The sequence below is a fragment of the Mercenaria mercenaria genome, chromosome 10 (assembly GCF_021730395.1).
Source record: "Mercenaria mercenaria strain notata chromosome 10, MADL_Memer_1, whole genome shotgun sequence".
NCBI classification, from domain to species: domain Eukaryota; kingdom Metazoa; phylum Mollusca; class Bivalvia; order Venerida; family Veneridae; genus Mercenaria; species Mercenaria mercenaria.
Window position 1 is genome coordinate 7,265,425 of NC_069370.1, and position 24,132 is coordinate 7,289,556.

At 34.7% G+C, this 24,132-nt stretch overlaps 1 protein-coding gene and 1 long non-coding RNA gene across 7 annotated transcripts; one reads left to right on the forward strand and one right to left on the reverse strand.

Annotated features, from left to right (window-relative positions):
- On the reverse strand, positions 1 to 7,871 carry LOC123559980 (uncharacterized). Of its 5 annotated transcripts, none has more exons than XM_045352166.2 (4): positions 7,772 to 7,871; positions 4,772 to 4,993; positions 3,991 to 4,188; positions 1 to 3,725 (listed from the first exon to the last, which is right to left on the reverse strand). In XM_045352166.2, the coding sequence occupies exons 2-4, from the start codon at positions 4,974 to 4,976 to the stop codon at positions 3,316 to 3,318; spliced, it is 813 nt and encodes a 270-aa protein (XP_045208101.1). In that variant the 5' UTR covers positions 4,977 to 4,993; positions 7,772 to 7,871; the 3' UTR covers positions 1 to 3,315. The 5 variants fall into 5 exon arrangements, with proteins under 5 accessions (XP_045208101.1, XP_045208102.1, XP_053408190.1 ...); XM_045352167.2 differs by having other exon boundaries at positions 7,696 to 7,782; XM_053552215.1 differs by lacking the exon at positions 7,772 to 7,871 and adding an exon at positions 7,114 to 7,254.
- Positions 7,872 to 13,184: 5,313 nt separating this feature from the next.
- LOC123559982 (uncharacterized) lies at positions 13,185 to 23,672 on the forward strand. Of its 2 annotated transcripts, XR_008372565.1 has the most exons (4): positions 13,185 to 13,316; positions 17,558 to 17,692; positions 17,840 to 18,000; positions 21,946 to 23,672. It is a non-coding gene; the product is annotated as an uncharacterized LOC123559982 (long non-coding RNA). The 2 variants fall into 2 exon arrangements; XR_008372566.1 differs by lacking the exon at positions 21,946 to 23,672 and having other exon boundaries at positions 17,840 to 18,459.
- Positions 23,673 to 24,132: the final 460 nt, after the last annotated feature.

Below are 24,132 nucleotides of genomic sequence, written 5' to 3' on the forward strand. Positions count from 1 at the left end.
TAACAGTTTAATATTTTATTTTCCAAAACAACTTGAGTTTATAACATTTTAAATATTGCATTTGCTATCAAAGTATATAAACAACAATTATGAAAAAGAATAAACAGTAATACAAATAGACTGTGTATTGAGTTTGTAACAACATCAGCAAACAACTAATATTGCGTTGCATTTAAGGTTATACATGAAGTGAACGAATTCATAAAAACTTTGTAACTAGGTCAAAATTTGAAATAAAACATAACATGTGTTATTCATTTGAAAATAGAGAATATAATGTAATTGTCTGATAAATTCAAATTTATTAAGCGTGTTGAAGAAAATATATTAGGCGAGGCTCTGTCGAGCCTTATATGTTTTCGTAGACGAGCCTAATAAATTTAGATTTTTCAGACAGTAATCTAATATTCTTTTTATCCTACCTGCTCAGAAAATTGGGAAAAAAGGTGTTGAAAAGAACTGTTCAGAGTGCAGACTGACGTCTTGTATAACGTTTGCAAGTGCAATTAAATTTGTGGATAAAGCTGAAAAAATGCAAAAAGTTTTTTGTTTCTGGATAAATTACTACTTATTTTCTTAGAACATTATCAATACAATTTAAATGGTTTCAATGAAAAATTCAGAAAAAGGGTGTTTTCAAAATTTCCAGCTTAAGTGTTGTAAAAGTGAAAAATAACAATAACTTTTTTGTCTCTGGATAAAAACTTATGATTTGACCACTCATTTTCGAAGTTCATACATTTCCAATACAGTGGTGACGGTTTCAATGCAAGTTTTGATGACATATGTGATTTAAAAAGTTCTCGTTAAAGTGATATCTTGACACTGACCAGGTAAAGCAAAGTTTATCAGGCAGATCGAATTTGTTCTATATCTAGTATGAGGGTAGGATAAATCTGTGTATGGTATAAGACATTCAAACCTGTACATCATACGAAAATCTGTCATATAAGTGTTATCATGTTTTACAAAATTGTTTTATTTAAGGTAACTGATCTGTAGTGACAATCGGCAATTTCCGTATATCATCGTAATGCATTTTTTGCATTCCTACATCATGTTACAAAATCATTTTCATTAGAACCGCAGAATGCCGAACTTTCACTGGAGAATACGTAAACGAACGAAAATTGCCGATTGTCATTGCGGGTCCACTACCTTAACAGTTTGCAAAATTGATTTATAAATAAAACATAACAAGTGTAAAATAAACCATACAAATATATGTAAAAATAAATACTGAAATATAAAAATGCTAGATATCGACTGAACACATCTTCTGAAGTTCAACATGAGATTCTTTTACGTACATAACATTCAGCACAATTGGACAAATAAAAATGTAAATTAATGTAAAATTATTCTGTTAGCAGTAATTACATTGAGGCATCAACCAACCTTTCACAATATAATGATAAGTATAGCATTGTTAGCGTGTTAAATTAGATTTTACAAGATAATGCAAACATTTTAATTATTAACAAAAATAAACTTGTATTAGAGACAAAAGCTGCTGAATAACCATAACAATTATTAGATATAAAATAATTGGTATTTCTTTTATTTTTTCGCAGATCCAAAGCTGTGCAAATATTTTTGAGCTATAATTTTTCAGCGTGTTCGCAAAATATGCAAGATACACATTAGAAAAGCTTACGGTACACATAATGCGACAACATATATATCGATTTACACCACATAAGTTATAAACAAACTAATAAATCATAAAAAATACACGGAAAAAAATATGTGCTAGTGAATGTAAGGATATACATAAAAATGTATGTATCAAGTGTCAAAATAGTCAAAACGTTTAATAGCAGAGATCCAAAGCAAGAGAATCGAAGAAAAACATCAATTGTCGTTCTCCAAGCAGCTGTACAAATTGATGTAAATTTTGTTGTCAGTTTGACAGACTGTAGCTAATTCATATTTCTGAACAGACAAAAATCCTCTCCTTAAAAGCATATACATTATGTATATTGTTAATTTATACGCAACGAGACGACAAAAAAGAAACATGATTGCAGAACAGATTATGCCGCAAGAATTGTTCCCGATATTAGTCAAGAAAAAACAAGTGAAGTCTCAAGGGAGACAACTTCTTGTTCTTCCAAATGCCTGGTTCGCGACGAGCACGCTTCGGGATACAAGAACCAGATGTTCCCCACCCCATCCCCCATACACTGCATAAATGTTTTTTAAACTGTTTTGCAATACTTAAAAAAAGAAAATAATCTTTTAGTTGAAAATATGAGGAGAAAGGAAAGCATTTTATATCATTTTCCTACTTGTTTGATGATGTGACAATAGAAATTTATTCTATGACCCGGAGTTATCAATATCAGTGGTGGTAAGGATTATAAGCATTTATTTAAATTTAGGAGAAATATAATAGACTGAACTTGCTTTGCTAGAATATTTACTTGTCAGTCCTTAAAAAGATCCAATATTTTAATTTCAGCTTTCAAGTTTAAATGAGAGCCTTTTAAACAACATGTCCCTGCTGTACATTAAGCATTTGTATGTAGATTAAATAAGGATAACGCGAGTACGATAGAAAAAGGATCACATTCCGCGAATTCAATAGAATAAGGATCGCATTCCGCGAATTCAATAGAAAAAGGATCGCATTACGCGAATTCAATAGAATAAGGAGCGCATTCCGCGAATTCAATAGAATAAGGATCACATTCCGCGAATTCAACAGAATAAGAATCCCATTCCGCGAATTCAATAGAATAAGATTGCATTCCACGAATTCAATAAGGATCGCATTCCGCAAAATCACAAATTCAGCAGACTTTTATGTTGATAGACAGATGAAATTTATTGCAAGAAATATATTCCTCGATATTTAGTAATTGAAAGTGAAAACATTGCCTACTGATTAAATATGAAATATGCATATTATATTTAGAAACATGTTTCATGGAAGAAAAACACGTCTACACGTCACATTTCTGGTAAATGAAATGTCAATGTATAAGATAGTTTTGTTTTTCATAAAATAGCAGTTACTTTCCCCATTACATGTGAAAGCTTTTTCAATATATTGAATTTAAATTAACTAAGCAATATCTTCATGATTAAAATCATTCATGCAGCGTCCATACTTTCTTGTAATTTTCTTTCCCCCTACTTACTCGTTATTCCCTTCCCCATTTTTTTTTTTTTTTTTTTTTTTGATGTATAGGGGAGTTTCCGCAGAAGAAAACATTTTCAACAATACACATTAAATATTCTTTGCTAAATTAGTAACTAGAATCTAGATTGTTTTTAAGTTGAAAAAATAAGTTCTAATTTTTCAGGTCTCTAAAACACTAACTGCTTCCTCCCAGCCATGACCAGACCTTTTACTTGATCAGAAAATACTGACATCTTCTTCCCTAATTGTATTCCTTTAATGCCAGTAAAGCGAGGCAACGAGTTTTCTGCCCAAACAGGTATAACTTTTATATTTGTTTTCAAAGCATATGTATATAGAATATCAGCTTGATGACATCTGATTTCATTTTGGCAAAAATTGTGTGTTTCATACACTAAGGCCGTTGTATATTCTTGACTTACCAACCTTATGCTCTCCATTTCATTTTTTCCAAGATGAATATTATCAAAAATGTCAACCGTCAGCTCTGGAATGTCAAGATCCAGCAACTGTTTACGAAGTTCAAAAACAGCTTCAGTATCTTCCTCTGAGTTGAGAATAACAACATCTTTGCAACCTTTTGTTAATGTAAACAACACATAACGTGGTAATATACTCAAAATCACAAAGCACTCAAATTTGTTGTAAAAAGAGAATAATAGTCTTTATTACCTTTAAAATCATAGAAAAGCAAATCAGTGAATTCTTTTAACCATTTTAGTAATATGTTAACATACAGTTAATGTAATATAAGTACAACTAACATTTGGCCACTGTCATACAGGATGCAGGTATCTATCTAAGTATACCATTGCAAAATGTTAAAATATCTTTTCAATTACCTATGCTTTCCCGTTGTACACGGTTCATGTTTTCATTTCCCTCACTCTTAACATTCCCGATTGACTTCGATTCTTCACTTTCGGTTTCATTCTGTTCTTTCGGCTGTATTTTAGATGGACTTTCTTCATCAGCTGGCTGTGTTCTTCTTGAACGCCTGAGCGTTCTGTTTTTGTTTCTGTTGTTGCTGTTACTGTAATCTAAATAAAAATATACATACAATAATTCCTATACTGAGCTATACATGAAATAAATTAAAGAATTTGAGACAGATCTAACATATACCACAATGATTTGATAATGCATATGGGGTTTGTTTCAACAGTTGGACATGAGAAATTTGATATATTAAATTCTTTATTGTTTGTTTGGTTGTTTTGATAACTTAAATCTTTAAAGGACAAAATTATCAGTGGTTATATTATCTGCATGAGGTAAAGGAAGTCGAAATAAATGGTAAATTCTACTTTGGAATGACATGTATTTCAATCAGGGAATGTGGTGACGTGTAGGAAAGAATTTGCATATATGGTTTGCTAAACGTTTTCAAACGTTTCTTTTTCCGCCATGATGATTATACTCGAGCATTTTTGTTCCTGTTGTTTGTACCTCATTGGAAGTTTATTGTGTTAATGTTAAACACTTAAACCAGTCTTGTTACTTGCTTTTTGTCTGTTTTTGTTTTGTCTCGAATCTGTTAAACTGATAGATGTGTTAGGCAAAATTGGTTGCTGAAAATCAAAGCCTTAAAGCAAATGCACACAATTACAAAATAAAACTTACTTTTACAGTTTGGTCTGACTGAGCATTCAGCCATGTCAATGTTTAGGACACGATTTGTTTTCAGTGTGTTTGCGTTGTGATTCTGGTCTTTGTTGTTAAAAGTATGACCTCCGTTATCATTTAAATGGCCATTAGATAAACGATTTAGTTGCAATGGTTTTATATTTGGTCTTTGAAGCATTGTTACAGCTTGAGTTTCCTCCATCAGGTGTCAACTGGAGACTGAAATGAAATGTTAATCTAAATTTAAAAGGATGAAAGTATTTAAAAAATATGCAAGAAACAAGTTTTTCTTTGTCGAATTGAAAGTCCTTCTTCTGTGTTGTTGTAGATAGCAAAGTCGAAATAAAAGTAAAGCATTGGCGAGTTTGTATCAGATTATATCATACATAACAACATTTTGGCGGCGATGCGACTTACCTACGAAATATCTTTCACCATCATAATCATATAAACTTAGGTGACATTATCTGTTCTACAATGCCGTCCGTGGATTTCAAAGAAGGAAAACAGATATGGTTTGTCTTGATACAAGCTGGTCAAGACTTAGTTAGAGAGCGAACACTGTAAATTTTCGAATATTTTGTAATTAAAGGGCCAAAACTCAACTCAACAGCTACGGGTATTATCCTGCTTATTATCAAACTTGGCCGATATTAATGCCAGTAAGTATGTTGACTACGTTTGGCAAACATTTGATAAGAACTACTCTAGTCAGAAGGCGGACAACTTAAGTGGACGCCACCCGATCACATATTTGTGTTTCACACGCGTATAAAGTAATTAAACAAGAGGGCCAAGATGGCCCTAGGTCGCTCACCTGAGAAACACACCATAACACACCATAACAGTGTAAATATGTTTGACCTAGTGATTTCATGGAAAAAAATATTCTGACAAATTATCATTAAAATTGGAGCAAAAAATCTTGAGTATAAATAAGTATTATCTTTGATTCGACCTGTGACCTTATTTTTGACCCCAGAGTACGAGACCCATATTCGAACTTGACCTAGATTACATCAAGACTATCATTCTGACCAAATTTCATGAAGATCAATTGAAAAATACAGCCTCTATCGCATACACAAGGTTTTTCTATGATTTGACCTAGTGACCTACTTTTTGACTCAAGATGACCCATTTTCAAACTCAGCCTAGATTTCATTAAGGTTATCATTTTGGACTTAATTTCAGGAAGATCAATTGAAAAATACAGCCTCTATCGCATATACAAGCTTTTCCTTTGAATTGACCTAGTGACCTACTTTTCGACCCCAGAGGACCCATATTCGAACTTGACCTAGATTTCATAAAGGCACTCATTCTGACCAAAATTCATGAAGATTAATTGAAAAATACAGCCTCTATCGCATACACAAGGTTTTTCTTTGATTTGACCTAGTGACCTAGTTTTTGACCCCAGATGACCCGTTTTCGCACTCGGTTTAGATGTCATCAAGGTAATCATTCTGACCAAAATTCATGAAGATTAATTGAAAAATACAGCCTCTATCGCATACACAAGGTTTTTCTTTGATTTGACCTAGTGACCTAGTTTTTGAACCCAGATGACCCGTTTTCGAATTCGGCCTAGATTTCATCAAGATAATCATTCTGACCAAAATTCATGAAGATTAATTGAAAAATACAGCCTCTATCGCGTACACAAGGTTTTTCTTTGATTTGACCTAGTGACTTAGTTTTTGACCCCAGGTAACCCATTTTCAAACTCGGCCTAGATTTTATCAAGGTTATCATTCTGACCAAAATTCATGAAGATTATTTAAAAAATACAGCCTCTATCGCATACACAAGGTTTTTCTTTGATTTGACCTAGTGACCTAGTTTTTAACCCCAGATAACCCATTTTCAAACTCTGCCTAGAATTCATCAAGGTTATCATTCTGACCAAAATTCATGAAGATTAATTGAAAAATACAGCCTCTATCGCATACACAAGGTTTTTCTTTGATTTGACCTAGTGACCTAGTTTTTGACCCCAGATGACCCATTTTTGAACTCGGCCTAGATTTCATCAAGATAATCATTCTGACCAATTTTCATGAAGATCAGTTGAAAAATACAGTCTCTATCGCATACACAAGCTAAATGTTGACAGACAGACGACAGACGACAGACAGACGCCGGACGCCGGACATCGAGCGATCAGAAAAACTCACCTGAGCATTGCTCAGGTGAGCTAAAAAGCAGAAATATCCCGATCGCTTCTTGTAAAAATATTCTCATATTTCAAAAGGTTAGAAATGAGTTAAGGAATTAAACTAAAGTTTGACCATGTTATATTGCAAATAATAGGAAATAGGAAGGTCAAATATTACTTTAAGGTTTAGCAGTATATCACAAAACAACAGATTTTTTAGTAAATGAACAGCATCTTGATGCACAACTTATCTGTCCAATACATGTTTTACTGTTCTGTCCCACAGAGTTGGATACTAAAATTTTTCAAAATGAGTTGTCCCCCTGTAAATAAGAAAGCCATTTGTAAAGAAATAAATGTAAACAATTGTCAAAAACGATGTATTACCTACTTATGTAAAGTTTAAACTCTCGCACGATGTTGCAAATGCATCAAAACGAAGACATGCAAGAGCTTTTTAAAAATGGTGAGTTTTTAAAGGCGCGGAACTGTCCAGAAATGTGGCCCCTTCAAGCAGTCCCTTTCCGGAATTCAATAAATATATGCGTAAATTGACAATGGTTTTGTAAAATAATATAAATGTTTTATATGCTGTTAAATTTTCATGTACAAAACAATGCTTTCTTTCTATGATCTGATGACGTTCGAACTTTTTTCTCCGAAACATGGACCTATACCTTAAATGATCCAGAAAAATCAATCAGTTAGATAAAACAGGTAAATTAATTTAGAATTAAAAAAGCTACACATATTGTTTTACCTTTTGCTAAATATTGTTCTAATCCAAAAAATAAATAAATAAATAAATTAATTAATTAATTAAAGCAAAAGTATACCTGTTCTTACTAAAAAAATTTCGGTGGTACTGGTGTTATCTACCTTGTTATTGAAGGTGGCGCTATTGATACCATTGAATCAATTATTTTTCATCAAGATTAATTTTCGAAAACTACAAGAGCACCTTAACGAGTTATTTCAAACAAAATATACATTTCTTTGTTAATACATGTCATTGAATTTTTTTTATCGTAATTTAAAAGTCTTGCAAAATAAACACTTTGTTAAATGCTAGCCGTGAAATCAAATACCTAAGAATATATCATGCCTTAACCTTGGCTAATATAAATAGACTTGGCAAATGTGCAATTTATTGATAGAATTGGGTATCAGTTTGCAAATCTTACCTATATCAGTTAACCTTGAAATCATACTGTGAAGTTATATGCGGAATAACACACGTAGTAAACATGAACGGAAGACTGAAAAAAAGGATATATTAATAACAAAGATAGCAAAGGTCTTTCTTTCAAAAGGATGTAAGGGGTTGTAGACATTTACTGTAAATCGTTTTCATTAAAAATATAAAAAAGTGGAAACTGCACAGACTGCTCTGCACGACAAAATGGTCCAAAGTTAAAACAATCGGCTAACAAACTGGAACTTAGAGAAGGGCATCTGAGGTAAAAGAGCCTGCATATCGTAGAAACTGTCAAAAGGCAAAATTAAACAGGAAGCACCATATCCAAGGGGCATCCACATCGATGACAATGGGGTATTGGAACAATCCAAGCTGAAATGTTAAAAATGAAAAACAACAACAACAGATCTACTTTTACAACATAATTGCCGCACTGAACGATCTAAAAAGATCGAAATGTAAGAACGCTTAACACTGAAAGAAAAGAGTCTTACTGTTTGCTATTGCTGATATTGTTGACGCAAGGTTCGGTTGATCATGCTGTCGCGTTTCACCATCGCAGTGCCACCACCATACGGTCGTGTGAAGGATGCGTAAACAATTCACTTAATCAGAAAATAAATCCAAAAGTACCTTCGTCTGACGCCATGTTGACTAAGTGAATGGGTTGTGCACTTGCCACTCACCGATGTAGCATCGAAATGCTCGCTTGGTTTTAGCATTCATTATCTGAGGAAGCCACTCAGATGACCGTGGTTCTTTGCAGGGTTCCATCCTTCAGTGGAACAGTGCATTGAGAGGAACCTTCTTCCACCTCAGTCTTTGTTGGAGTGATTCGAAAACCACAGCATCCCCACTTTAAAAATAAATTCCTCGAGTGTTATATGAATCATCAGCTTGTCTGACATCTAAGAAAAGGTTAACTTTAAAGACTTCTGTTGCCTGAAATGTCTTAGCTGCATTTATAATGTAATCATACTACCAATACTTTTATAATTGGAAGGTGTTGTAATTATAATTCAAAAAGCGCATGGGAACTGAAAAATATAACAATCGACAGTTTGACCTTCGGCCTAACGTGACGATGACATGGCAAGTAGTTTTTATGGAGATGACAAATATTTACGTAGATTAGTTTGGATATCAAGCAATAGCAAACTCATCAAAAATATTTTTTTAGATAAAATGGCGGACTAAACGAGCGGAAATGGTTTTTGTCAATATTTTAGTATTCTATTAATGAATAAAACTTAAAAATATTTAGACACAATATCTAAATCAATTCAAGGGGTTAACGAAAATAAAATGAAGGTACAATGCTTTTCGTTATTTTACTTGATCTTATTATGCCCTAAACGCGCTTAAACCCAGTTACCTTTATATAGGTTACTGACCATTCCAAGGCGGTACCCCTATTTTTATGCCCCCGAAGGGAGACATATAGTTTTTAACCGTCTGTCCGTCTGTCTGTCGGTCTGTCCGCAATTTTCGTGTCCGGTCCATATCTTTGTCATCCATGGATGGATTTTCAAATAACTTGGCATAAATGTGTACCACAGTAAGACGACGTGTCGCGCGCAAGACCCAGGTCCGTAGCTCAAAGGTCAAGGTCACACTTAGACGTTAAAGGTCATTTTTCATGATAGTGCATTGATGGGCGTGTCCGGTCCATATCTTTGTCATCCATGGATGGATTTTCAAATAACTCGGCATGAATTTGTACCACAGTAAGACGACGTGTCCCGCGCAAGACCCAGGTCCGTAACTCAAAGGTCAAGGTCACACTTAGACGTTAAAGGTCATTTTTCATGATAGTGCATTGATGGGCGTGTCCGGTCCATATCTTTGTCATCCATGGATGGATTTTCAAGTATCTACGCATAAATGTGTGGCACAGTAAGACGACATGTCGCGCGCAAGACCCAGGTCCGTAGCTCAAAGGTCAAGGTCACACTTAGACGTTAAAGGTCATATTTCATGATAGTGCATTGATGGGCGTGTCCGGTCCATATCTTTGTCATTCATGCATGGATTTTAAAATTATTGGGCATGAATGTGTACCACAGTAAGACGACGTGTCGCGCGCAAGACCCAGGTCCGTAGCTCAAAAGTCAAGGTCACGCTTTAGACGTTAAAGGTCATATTTCATGATAGTGCAATGATGGGCATGTCCGGTCCATATCTTTGTCATTCATGCATGGATTTTAAAATAACTACGCATGAATGTGTGGCACAGTAAGACGACGTGTCGCGCGCAAGACCCAGGTCCGTAGGTCAAAGGTCCTAAACTCTAACATCGGCCATAACTATTCATTCAAGGTGCCATCGGGGGCATGTGTCATCCTATGGAGACAGCTCTTGTCAATTTGTTTTTTTGTCTGTCTCGTATAATGTTTCGTAAATTGTCTTGTTTGTTGTTGGCTTATCTTTCCTCTCTCCCCTCCTAACTCCATCGCCCTGTGCTTTTACTATGAGTTAGTTACCGTACCCAGCATATTATTGGCCGCCGGCTGTCCATGGGCGGTACCCAACTATGCTGATTATTTCTGCTTGTTTGCTCTGTGTGTGCATGTGCTCGTGCGTGCGCACGCGTGCGCTCGCGTGTGTGTTTTGTTTTGCCCCGGATATTAACTGTTATGCTAAGTGATGTTAAAATGTTTGTTTAAACCGACTTTAAATAAAAAATATCTCATTACAATTGTTACAAGTATTTTTTCATTCTCTTGAAATAATTATTATTCATACTATACAGCATAGGCTACACTATACCAATTAAATTCCTTCTTTATTTCATATAAACAATGAAATCTTGAGACCTCATTTTCAGCACTATAGTCTATTATGGTTTACGCTGTAGTGTAACTGTGTTTCAGGAGCGTAGTATTCCCTTTGTATATTAATCCTTGTTCTATTTCCCCTTCGACCTTCCCCACCCACACCCCTTTTCTACCCCTTACCCCTTCCTCCCCCTCTATCTATATTTTGCATAAGATTTAAATGTGTTCTCGACATACATGTATTCTCGAGCTGTTTTAAGAAATGAACTGTGACCTCCGCACGCGACGTAATTACCGAAAGTAAACACTTGTTGATGTAAACATTGCGTCTGCTTTTACGAAAATAAACAAATTGAAACAATGCTCCGTGTCAAGGTAAGAAATATTCAAATTTATCTGAAACATTCATTTTATTGCTATAAATACTAATGCAACTTACGAACATGCATAAAAACTGTTATAAATCCTTAAATCCTAAAATAAAACTGTGGCTGCTGTTAGAATCATTGATGACGTGACTAATTTTACTTTCAACTGTTTGGTATATGCTCAGCGCAAATAGGCCATATGCGTTACAAAAAAAAAGTAAATTTGCTGTATAATGAATTATTTCAGTTGACACCATCTGTAAGAAAAAGGGTTCAGAAGAATTACTCATCCACTAGTCTGGTCTCTGCTTACAATTTGGTGAAGACCTCTAATGTATCAGTGTATAAAGCTGCACAAATTCCCATTACAACTCTCAGAGACAGAGTGGATAACAGGATTTCACTTGACACAACAAAATCAGGACCAGAACCAGTTTTGAGTCTTGAACAGGAGGCAAGGCTTTGCAGACACTTGAAAAGTTACGCTGAGGTTGGGTATGGCTACACCAGAGCTGAAGTCATCGGGTTGGCAACTGAATATGCCGTTTCGCTTGGTAAACGAACCCCCGATAAACCATTTTCTCTGCAATGGTTCTATGATTTCATGAAAAGGTGGCCAGAACTTAAACTTGTTAAGCCTTCAAGTCTCTCTGAACAGAGGGCCAAATGTGCAAATGAAACCTCTGTGAAGAATTATTTCGATGAACTTGAAAGTATTATGTCAAAGTATGACTTAAAGAGTAAACCACAAAACATTTACAACATAGATGAAAAGGGGATAAACACTGAATACAAGCCACCTAATGTCATTGCAGGTTCAAATTGCAAAGCTCAAGCTGTGATGGCTGAACGCTCCAAAACTGTAACAATAATTGGGTGTGGTAATGCACTAGGGGTACAAATACCGCCGTATTTTGTTTTCCCAGGTGAAAGGTTTTTAGACAACCTCTTAGATGGCAAAACTCCTGGAGCAGATGGAACAATGACAAAATCCGGGTGGTCAAACTCTGACGTATTTAGTAAATACATGAAATGTCATTTTTTAAAATATGTTCAGGGTAGAGATAGTAATGAAGCAATACTTGTATTGTATGACGGCCATAGAAGTCACGTCTCTATAGACCTGATTGACTGGGCATTGAAAAAACAATATTATATTGTTTGTACTGCCACCCCACACGTCTCACATACTGCAACCAATGGATGTTGGTTGTTTTGGGCCGCTCCAAACTGTGTATAGTCATGCATGTACCGCTTTCGCAAGGGTGAACCATCGAGTAGTAACAAGGTACGATGTCTGTGCTCTTTGTCCATCTAACTTGCAGGCTTCATTTAAGAGGGCAGGAATCTACCCACTACTTGATGGTTCAACCATGTGTGAGCAGCTAGGTTTGAAATTAAAGCCATCAACTTTGTATCAAAACAATGCAGATACTAGTAAGTCTTTTACTGAAAAAGAAAATGTTCCTTCTTCCAGTGAACCAGATTTTTTTCAGTCAATGTCTTTACAGGTAAAGGCTAATCAGGTTACACCTAAAAAAAGAAGAAATGTGAGTGAGGTTATTGGTGGTAAGGCACTTGAAGGGGATACAGTAGAAAAGCTTAAACAATATTATGAGAGTACTGGCTCTGGAAAGAAAACAAAACTAGTTGCAAATGATTTGTCAAAGAAAAAAGCAGTCAAGAAATCAACCGTTAAATAGTTGCTAGGAAAAACACACCATTTGTGTGTGACTGTTGTAACTGAATATATATGTCAGAAAATAATAAGAAATAAGTTTGAATAAAAAATAAATATTCATTACCACTTTATTTGTTTTCAGTAGAGCAGTTACAGTACAGTGATTTTAGCTGCAGATGGGGAAAATCACCCATTACTAAAAATAGCTCGAGAATACATGACGGTGATTTCTTGAATCGGAAAGTAGGTCATCTGATAAAACTTGTAATAATTAGCACAGCGGAGACTTATAATCGTAGATTTTGCTTGCAGATTATATGAAAGGGGTAATGTTTTGTCAAACAGATGATTTTAAAGGTGAGTTGAATATAATTATGTAAATAATTTGTGATTTCTTGTTAGACTATCGAGAACTCATGTCGCCAGGATACTTGTTGGCTTTTTGAAGCAACTCGTCTATTATATTTTCCCGTTACAGTTTCTTTTTTGTTGTGGACCTTCTTAGCAAATGCGTAGCTCTGAGGCTGCTTTGGTGCTCTGTTCTTCTGAGAAATCCCTTGATGGTTGACAGAGTTATGGACCGCATAGGAAAAAATCTACGGAACTTTGACCACTAAGTGTGACCTTGACCTTTGAGATAGGAAGCTGGGTGTTGCGCATAAAAATCATTATGGGGAAATTTGTATTACATAATATTAAACCCTCTTGGTGGATTACATAGTTATAGGCCGGACAGGAAAATAACCTAATGACGTTTGACCTCTGAGTTTGAACTTGACCTTTGAGATAGTGGCATGTATTTTTTGCATAACAAAATTCTCATTATTGAATACAATTGTGCAAAGTAATATTATAATGCCTTCAATGATCACAGTTATGGAGCGGACAGGAAAAATACACTATTGACCTGTGACCTGTGAGTACCAACTTGACAATTAGACTAGGGATTTGGGTGTTATTCGTGACACATCGTCTTATTTTAGGATAAATTTGTGCCAAGTAATAGTTAAATATCTTCAAGGATGACAGTGTTATTGACCGGTCTGGAAAAGATAGTACTGACATTTGACCTCCAGATGTGACCTTGACCTTTGAGCTAGGTTTCTGGGGTTTGCACATTGTCCATATTCTCATTATGAGGAACATTTGTTCAAATAATGTTAAATTCCTTGATGAATGACAAGCGGACGGACGCTGCAATTACTCTATGCGGCTTAAAAAGGTATTGATGCAATTTTAAAAGTTGATACACTTTGCTAAGTAGAAGCCGTATTGAAAAGTAAAATAATTTATGGCTTTCTTTTCCGGCCATGTAACGACAGCACGTACAGGTACAAGCCTATTTGAAGCAACAAACCCTTGTTTAAAGTAGTAGTCATGGTAGGATATTTCTTCCAGGACACTAACATAGGTAAACATAATTTCTCCATGTGTCATACCATTTTGTATCTGATAGAACTTTGGTTAGACTTTACGCTAAAACTACTCTGTGAAAAATTTTGTAAGTTGTTCCAAGCAAGATGAAGTTTGCATACATAGAGTATATTATGAATACCCTCAGACAACGTGTTCAATGTTTTTTGTTTCATCATGTTCTCTTTTATGGTTCATGCTTTGTGCTAAAATAGTCCATAAAAGTTAATGTTGCTGGCAAATTATAATTGTTCATCTCGTTCCTTTCGTCTGAACGTATTGGTTACTAATACTGTTAATTTATTATGTCGTGTATGCACAAACTTTCATGTTGAATTTGTAGGCTGATGTTGAATTGCATGTTAGAAATAAAATTCAAAACTGACCAAGAAATAAGATAGAAATTAAGATAAGAACAGAAAAAAACAGAAAAAAACAGACAGTTTTATATTTTATTTTCCGACACAATTTGATTTTATAACATTTTGTTTTTGCTTTTGCTATCAATGTATACACTCATCAATCATAAAAAAGAAAAAAAAACTGTAATACAAAGCGATTTGGTCATGGGTTCATTACATCAGCAAAATGTCCGATCCACAAAATACCAGCTAGCTGGTAGTAAAGTATAACATACAATATCTATCACACATATAGTCAATAAATGAATAAAAATAAATATTGCATGTTTCTAATTCAATTAAATGCATATGGTACAAGACATTTAAACCTGCTGCATTATACGAGCATTTAAGTATTATCATAATTATGTTAAAAATTGTGTTCATGTATCATTCAGCACTGTGATCTTCGTACAAAGTCGCTGTGTAACTTAAAAACAGCTCATAAAATTGATTTATAAATAGAATATAGCAAGTGTAAAATAAACTGTATAAAAATATATAAAAATGAATTATGAAGTATAAAAATGCTAGGTGTCGACTGAACACATCTTCTTAAGTTCAACATGAGATTCTTACTGTTATAATTAAGTACATAACATTCAGCTTAATTAGACAAACAAAAATGTAAAATAAAGTAAAAGTATTCTATTAGCAGCATTGTATAAAATAAACTTATCAAACTTACATTGAGATATCAACACGCCTTTCACGACAGAATGATTTTTCTAACATGGCTCGATTTGATTTCCAGTTAAACAAGAAGAAAACCAAGCTCTGTTTATTCTGCGATACCCAACGGTTGACGCGCGAGAGCATTATGACGTCAATGATGACGTCAAATTGCCGCATGACGTCCGATACATTACTCCTCGCGTAAATGAAGCCCAGCATAATATTTATTAAAATATATCAATGACCATGTCAGAATGAAAACAATCAAGGCCTTCTTGTGATTTATCGTCTAATTTACCACGGTTCATCGTTCAGATGCTTCAGTATTTAACCACTCGGGCTAACGCCCTCGTGGTTCAATTCCTACGCATCTGAACTCTGAACCGTGGTAAATCAGACGATAAACCACTCGAAGGCCTTGATTATTTGTTAAGTATAGAATTGTTAGCGTGTAAGATCTTAAAAGATAGTGCAGACATTTTAATCATTACCAAAAATAAACGTGTGTTAGGAACAAAAACTGCATAACAACCGTAATGCTTTATAGATATAAAAGGATTGGATATTTCTTTCATCGTAACAGATCCAAAGCAGTGCAAAATATTTCAGATTTATCATTTTCTCGCAAAATATGAGAAAAGTCTGAGCCATACATAACGCGACAACATATATACCGATGTACATAATTTATAAACAAACCAATAAATCATAAAAAATTAACACAGAAAAAATGTTTGCCAGCATATGTTAGGATACATAATGCATCAAGGGTAATCAATTACTCTAACGTTTGAAGGAAAACATTTACTACCGTTCTGCTGTACAATTAGAAGTAAATTTTGTTGTCAGTTCAGCAGGCTGTAGTAATTTACATTTCTGGACTGAACAAAAATCCTCTCCTTAAAAGTATGTATTGTTTTTTTATACACAACGAGTCGACAAAAAGAAGAAAGAAACATACTTGCATAAGAGATACACACATTTAGATTATGTCGCAAGGATTTTTCCCGATATTAGTCAAGAAAAAACAAGCTGAAGTCTCCAGAACAGACAACTTCTTGTTCTTCCAAGTGCCTGATTCGCGACGAGCACGCTTCGGGAAACAAGAACCAGATGTTCCCCACCCCCTACCCCCCATACACTGCATAAATGTTTTTTAATTACTTTGAAATAACTTAAAAAGAATATTAAAATAGAATAAGGATCGCATTCCGCGAACACAATAGAATTAGGAAGGCATAACGCCGCACAACAGAACAAGGATCACATTACACAAACACAATAGAATAAGGATCGCATTCCGCGGCGCAGTAGAAATAAGATCACATAACGCAAACACAATAGAATAAGGATCGCTTTCCGCGGACACAATAGAAATAAGATCACATAACGCAAACACAATAGAATAAGGATCGCATTCCGCGGACGCAATAGAAATAAGATCACATAACGCAAACACAAAAGAATAAGGATCGATTTCCGCGGACACAATAGAAATAAGATCACGTAACGCAAACACAATAGAATAAGGATCGCATAGCGCGAATACAATAGAATAAGGATCGCATTTCATGAACACAATAGAATAAGGAAGGCATTACGCCCAACAACAGAACAAGGATCACATTACGCGAACGCAATAGAATAAGGATCTCATGGCGCGAACACAATAGAATAGGATTCGTATTCCGCGAACACAATATATTAGGATCACATTCCACGAACACAATAGAATAAGGATTGCATTGCGCGAACACAGTAGAATAAGGATCACATTACGTGAACACAATAGCATAATGATCACATTAGGCGAACACAATAACTTTGAAGTATTTTTCAACATGTTGAACTTAAATTCACTTAAGCAATATCTTCATGATTAAAAAACATTCTTGCAGCGTACATTCTTTCTAGTTACTTCCCCCTCCCCTACTTTACTCGCTCTTCCCTTTCCACTTTTTATTTAAGTCAATATACATGTATAGGTCTACTGTTTCCGAAGAAACAAAAATTGTCACCAATACACATAAAATATTCTTTGTTGAATTAGTAATCAGAATCTAGATTGTTTTAATGTCAAACATTAATATGTTCCATTTCTTTTTTCAGGTCTCTAAAACATTAACTGCTTTCTCCCAGCCAAGACCAGACCTTTTACTTGGTCAGGAAATACTGACGTGTTCTTACCTGATTGTATTCCTTTAATGCCAGTGAATTGAGGCGGAGTGTTTTCTGCCCAAACAGGTATGACTTGTTGATCTGTTTTATAAGAATTGTGATCTAAAATAGCAGCCTGACGACATCTATTTCTATTTTTGTTAAAATTGTGTGTTTCATAAACTAAGACCGTTTTATATTGTTGATGGACCAACCTTATACTTTCCATTTCAGTTTTTCCAAGATGAATATTATCAAAAATGTCAACCGTCAGCTCTGGAATGTCAAGATCTAACAACTGCTTACGAAGTTCAGAAACAGCTTCAATATCTTCCTCTGAGCTGAGAATGACAACATCTTTGCAACCTGTTTTAATATAAACAACACATAACGTGGTGATATACTCAAAATCACAAAGCACTAAAATTAATTGTAAAAAAGAACAATAGTCTTTATTACCTTTATTAAATCATAGAATAGCAAATCAGTGAATTCTTTTAACCATTTTAACAATATTTAAACATAAAATCAGGGTAATATAAGTACAACAAACACGTGGCCACAGTCACCTAGGATGCAGGTATATGCCTATATGCGTCTACCAGTTAGAGTAAAATGTTGAAATAACTTTTTAATTACCTGTAGAATTCCGTTGTACACGGTTCATGTTTTCATCTCTCTCATTCTTAACATTCCCGATTGACTTCGATTCGTCACTTTCGGTTTCATTCTGTTCTTTCGGCTGCATTTTAGATGGACTTTCTTCCTCAGCTGGCTGTCTTTTTCTTGAACGCCTGAGCGTTTTGTTTTTGTTTCTTTTATTGTTGTTATCTAAATAAATATATATATATATATATATATATATATATATATATATATATATATATATATATATATAATAATTCCTATATTGAGCTTCACATGAAATAAATTAAAGAATTTATGACAGAATTAAAATATACCACATTGATTTAATAATGTACTGGTATATGCTGTTTGTTAAAACAGTTGAACATGAGAAATTTAATCTATTAAAAGCTAAATGTTGCTTTGTTTAGATACTTTAAATGCTGCGACCTAAACTCAGTTACTTAAAAATGAATGGACGAAAACATCAGTGAATATATTATCCGAGGTAAAGGAAGTAGAAGTAAAGTGTAAAACAACTTTTGAATGACGTATTTTAATCAGGAATGTGGTTCCGTGCAGGAACGAATATGCATCCATGTATATGGTTTTCTAAATGTTTTGAATGCGCCAGGATATTCACCTCTCCCTCCCAGAGACGAACATGCAAGGGCATTTTGGTTCCTGTTATTTTTACCTCATTGGAAGTTTCTTGTGTTAGTGTCAAACATTTATTAATACATAACTCCAATTACTTGCTTTTTGTCTGTTCTTTACTGCTGTTACAGTTGTTGTTTTGTCTCGAGTCTGCTAAAAATGATAGATGTGTCTTTAAGCAATTGTACACAAGGACAAAATGATACTTACTTTTACAGTTTGATCTGACTGCACATGAGCATTCCGCTAATTTATTGCAGTTTGGTCTGACTGAACATGAGCATTCCGCTATTTCAGTGCAGTTTGGTGAGCATTCCGCTATGTCAATGTTTCGGACACTGTTTGTTTTCAATGTATTTGCATTGTGGATCTGGTCTTTGGTGTTAAAGGTATGACCTCCGTTACTAGTATCATTTAAATGGCCGTTTGATGAATGTTTTATTTGCAATGGTTTTAGAGTTCGCCTTTGAAGCACTGTTACAACTTGAGCTTCCTCCATCAGGTGGTAATTGGAGACTGAAAAGAAATGTTCATCTAAATATAAAATGATGCTTCCCCCCCAAAAAATATGTAAAGAAGCAAGTTTACCTCTCATGAACAGACTCAGTCAAACTGAGTACGTCTGCTATTCTATTCTTTTTGGTTGCATTCTTTGAGTTACGTGTTGTTTTATCATACATCTATATAATTCCTTGGCATCTAAACTCCAAACAATGATGTTATTCAACGACAAATCACAAAAGAGATAAGTGTTTTCTTAAATAATAAACACCGTACTGGTGGCGGTGTGACTTTCCTATCAAACATCGTACATCAATTTTATATAAACTGAATCTAATGTGACATTACATGTTCTTTCACTAAAAGTATGATTTTGACTGGCGAACATAAACGAAATCACGCTGATGATGAACTGGATAGGTGGATGGATATTCCACAGTTTTGATGCCGTCCATAGATTTCACAGAAGGACAATATTTACGGCTTGTCTTGGAAGCTTCCAAAGGTTATACTATCTCAACATCAGCCGCTAAGTGCTGTGTAGCGACAGTCACCACGTTTGGAATCCATTTACCTTATCTGCATAGTAGAATGCTACTTATGCTGGAGCTTCTTAAGGTGCTTGAAGGGTGTTGCACATTTTATTACCTTTAATGGACAGACTCAGCTATTATTTTGCTTGTTGCGTTCTATGCTTTGACAAGGGGAGCCCATTTACACATTTCATTCAAAGAAAAGAAAAAGAGAAATACGTTTGATGAATTCATCTCCATACGTTCATATTATTAAGCTGATTTAAGAGATTTTGGCGCGTCTATTCATTGTTCTAAAAATTCTATAAGCTAAACAACTCGTGTCTAGATAACAAAAATCAGAGGCAACAAATACAATTATTATCCTTCAATAAGTTATATGTATTGAAACGGTAATTGTACCACGAACTTAATTAAGAAATAATATATCTCATCCGTGATTTGTCGCTGAATAAATCACTGTTTGGAGTTCAGATGCGAAGGAGTTATATCACGAGGGCGTAGCCCGAGTGATATAATGCTACGCATCTGAACGACAAACAGTGATTTATTCAAGAGCAAATCACTAAATGAGATATATTATTTCGATTCTAACACGTTATCAAGGACTTTAAAGTACACCTTGTCGGCATGCATTAGATATTTGCCCGTTTTCATTCGGGTTTTTTTCCAGCGCGCCGTTACGCCGCTTGACACTATGACGTAATAGTTGTGACGTCAGAACAGTGAATTGTTGTTTAATAAATCACTGTCTCCAGCTTTCTTTGTATTATAGGAAAATGAATCGGATCGCGTTAGAATTGATTTTAATTTCGAAAAGCCTAATTCACAATTTATTTCCCGAGGTTCATAGTTCAATTACCTGTTTTTCTTCAAGGTAAAGATGAAAAAATAATCCCATTAATATAATTATCATTAAACTTAATCCTGGCTTCAGCTCGAGTCATTGCACAAATTAGATAAAACACAAAAGAGTACATACATATCAAAGTAGGTTTTGAAATTAACATTGTATTACTCACCTTTTTTTCCAAATTCAAATTATTTTACAAAGCAAAAGTTGACTTGTTGTTATGCTTTCTAAAGATGGTATAATAGCCCATATGACTTTTAAGAGATACGTAATATTTACCTGGGTAAGTCCATTTAGAGGTTACTGCATAAAGAGCGTTTGAATTTTCATAATAATTCAAGTAATATAGCTAGCAAAAGATATTTAGTTTATTCAAAAGAGGCCCTTTTAACTAACAATATGTATTTCTGCTTTTATGAACATACGGTTTTATATATTGTTAGACACACTAAGCTGTCTTACCTTTATCACGTTGTAGGTGCGTCATATGTCATATGCGTCAGGCCCGGATACAGAAATATTTGATTGTGGCGCCCGTGGAGGGGGGGGGGGGGGGCGGGGCGGGGCACCAGTTAAGAACTATGTACGCTGGGCCTCTGCTCGTGTTAGCGATCAAGGTGTCCCACCAGACATTTGTGAAATAAAAGTATTAAATAGTGGCCTCTGGTGCAGTTTTTGATCAAAATTTTGGTACGAGATGGGTTACTTCCCTCATAATAATGGTGTCAGAGGGTCTCCCCATAGAAATGTTTTAAATAAAGGTATGACATGGTGGCATTTAGTGCATTATTGATCTTAATATTGAGGTACGAGAGAAGGTATTCCGCGCAGATTAGGAGATGGGGTTGTTGGTGGGGTGGGGTTGAGAGGATCTCTCCCTTGGAAGTTTTAAACTTATTATACATGTATGATATGGTGGCCTCATGGGCTTTTCTTTTTTGGGGGGTTCTACATTTTGAGAAAATATAATTTGTTGGCAAATAATTGGATGCAAATTTGATGAGTATAGGTCAGGTATAGGTGAGCTGGAGCCTGTGCATACAGAACGTTAGAACAACTGGTCTTGTGATGTTATCCATATTTGTTTCAAATTAAACAATGTGTACATATATACACAAATGTATAAATAGTTCATGTAATTTATCTTTGATATTTATTTGTTTTGACAGATTATGTGATCACTATCAACATCATCCAGGTCTACCTAGTTTTCATCACGTCCAGAGAACGTGTAAAGTACAACAGAAAACAAACACGGTCAGTGCGTTACGTATCGACAAACGCCGTCGGTACGATACCTCAATATGGTACATGACAAACCCCCATTAGTGAACTATAACGAAAACACCACCATAACGATTCATTATGGTGAACAGTTGCAGCTGCTTTTTTTGTTTTCTGAAATAAAAAAACCCCAACAACATGAGAATCCACCTGAAGGACAAAGAGAAATGCTTGACTAATTGTCCTACAACGTCCAGAAGCTCAAAACTACTCGCTTACAGTTGGCGCAATTTTCTTTAACCGAGTTTGCATACAATTTGAAACTGGCGATGAGAAATACCTAGATTAGATAAGGTAGTGGACCTGTTATGATAATCACTTATTTCTGATCGACTACGTTTTTTCTGTAAGTGACATCGGCATCTCCGGTTATTACGGAAACCATTGCTCGTACAGACTATATCTATGGCGGCAGAATAAGAGAACATTGGACTTTGTGTTGTTATATTTCCTTATTTTCTGTTCTTTTTGGCTAGTGGGATACATAAAATGTAGCTATATAATAATTTACAACTGGGGTCAGAGGAGTGTAGCACATTTTGTAATTTGTCAAAACACGCATGCCAAATACATCCGAGCATGCTTTTCACATGCTTTGGTGCTCATTTTCTGTAACTGATGGTGTGATAATTCACATATATTCATAACTTTGTCAAGAGATAAATTGCTGTGGTCTCCACATACTTGCATTTTTACAGGCAATATAAATGCTAAAACGGACGAGAAAAGTTACATAAATGGCAATGTTCATATTTTTGTTTTCCTCTTTGTATCTATATGTACGTGTAAACTAATTTTTGTGCATTTTCATGCAATTGTTATACTGTGGTCAGTATAAGTGAGCTTTGTCAACACTACTTCATTGGCAACTGGTTTTCAGTTTATTATTACTACATTATATATATCGCCGGTCCATATTTTGTACTATATGACTGGTCAATATTCAACACATGTTTACTGGGCGAATAAGTAAAAAAATCAAAAGTAAAACTATTAAAATCAACTACTCTTGTCATGTAATGGAAACACCGACTAGCTTTTGGTCAAAATGTCGGACCTCGAACAATTGTTTTGGCAATTGACCAGCATGTCATTAATTGGGTGTATGATACATCTAAATAAATCTTCCTGTTTCATTTTATTAGTTATTTAAAGTCGAAACTGAACAGTATGATACCGACGACCCAAACTCGTGATGTTATCTACATTGTAAATCATATGTTGAATGTATTATATCTATACCGTGTAAACAGTGTCATTTTATCTTTTCTGATTACATATTATAGCATTGTGTCAATGTCAATGACACACTATGTATCCACTATGATAATCATTATTTTAGTCCCTACTGTTTGAACCCAGATTTTGGGACTCGTCTGTCAGTTCGTGTGTCCGTCCCATCGCAATTAGGTCAATACCTTTGTCATGCAGATTTTCACCATAATAAGGCTATTCAAACACTCAAAGATTTTCTGTCTACGCTTGGCAACAGTCTCAAATTACCAAAACGTTTATTACTAGTTATTTATTTGAAAAGGGTTTATATCAATATTATTCTAACTTCAAAGTCTTTGCTTTGTCAATTGAAGAACATATTGGAGTTTTCTGTGAAAAAATAAATAAAAAAAAATAAAATGTACATGTAACATTTATCTTAGAACAAATATTTTGTGATATGCTCTAACAAGAATTTTACTTTCAGTACCGCATTTTTTATCTTTAATCTTATTCAAAGTGCGTTTGTTGCGATCATTTTCTCGATTTAGTCTAGACAGAACGGGTCTCTACTCAGTTGTATATAAAACAGCGATGGTAAGAATATTTTCCAGAAATAACAAAGACAGTTTTAGAAAAAGTGAAAAACCAGAGGCGACCAAAACTTGACATGAATGAAGATGTTGTAGGCTTCATTTTGAGCCTGTTCAATTACGGAAGTGGAGATACAAATTATAATGAGGATCATATTGTAGACATACTAAAATGTATTTTCAGTATAAATACATCACGACAGAAGACACCGCTAGACTGAACAAGATATTTTGAAGCTTGATTTTCAGTTTTACCTTATTTAG

What these genes read in the sequence shown, in the direction of transcription:
- LOC123559980 (XM_045352166.2), bottom strand. Translation starts at nt 4,976, where the DNA reads ATGGAGGAAACTCAAGCTGTAACAATGCTTCAAAGACCAAATATAAAA. An exon ending in AGTCAGACCAAACTGTAAAA is followed by an intron (nt 4,189 to 4,771) that starts GTAAGTTTTATT and finishes ATTTTTATTTAG; the next exon opens with ATTACAGTAACAGCAACAAC. An exon ending in TGTACAACGGGAAAGCATAG is followed by an intron (nt 3,726 to 3,990) that starts GTAATTGAAAAG and finishes CATTAACAAAAG; the next exon opens with GTTGCAAAGATGTTGTTATT.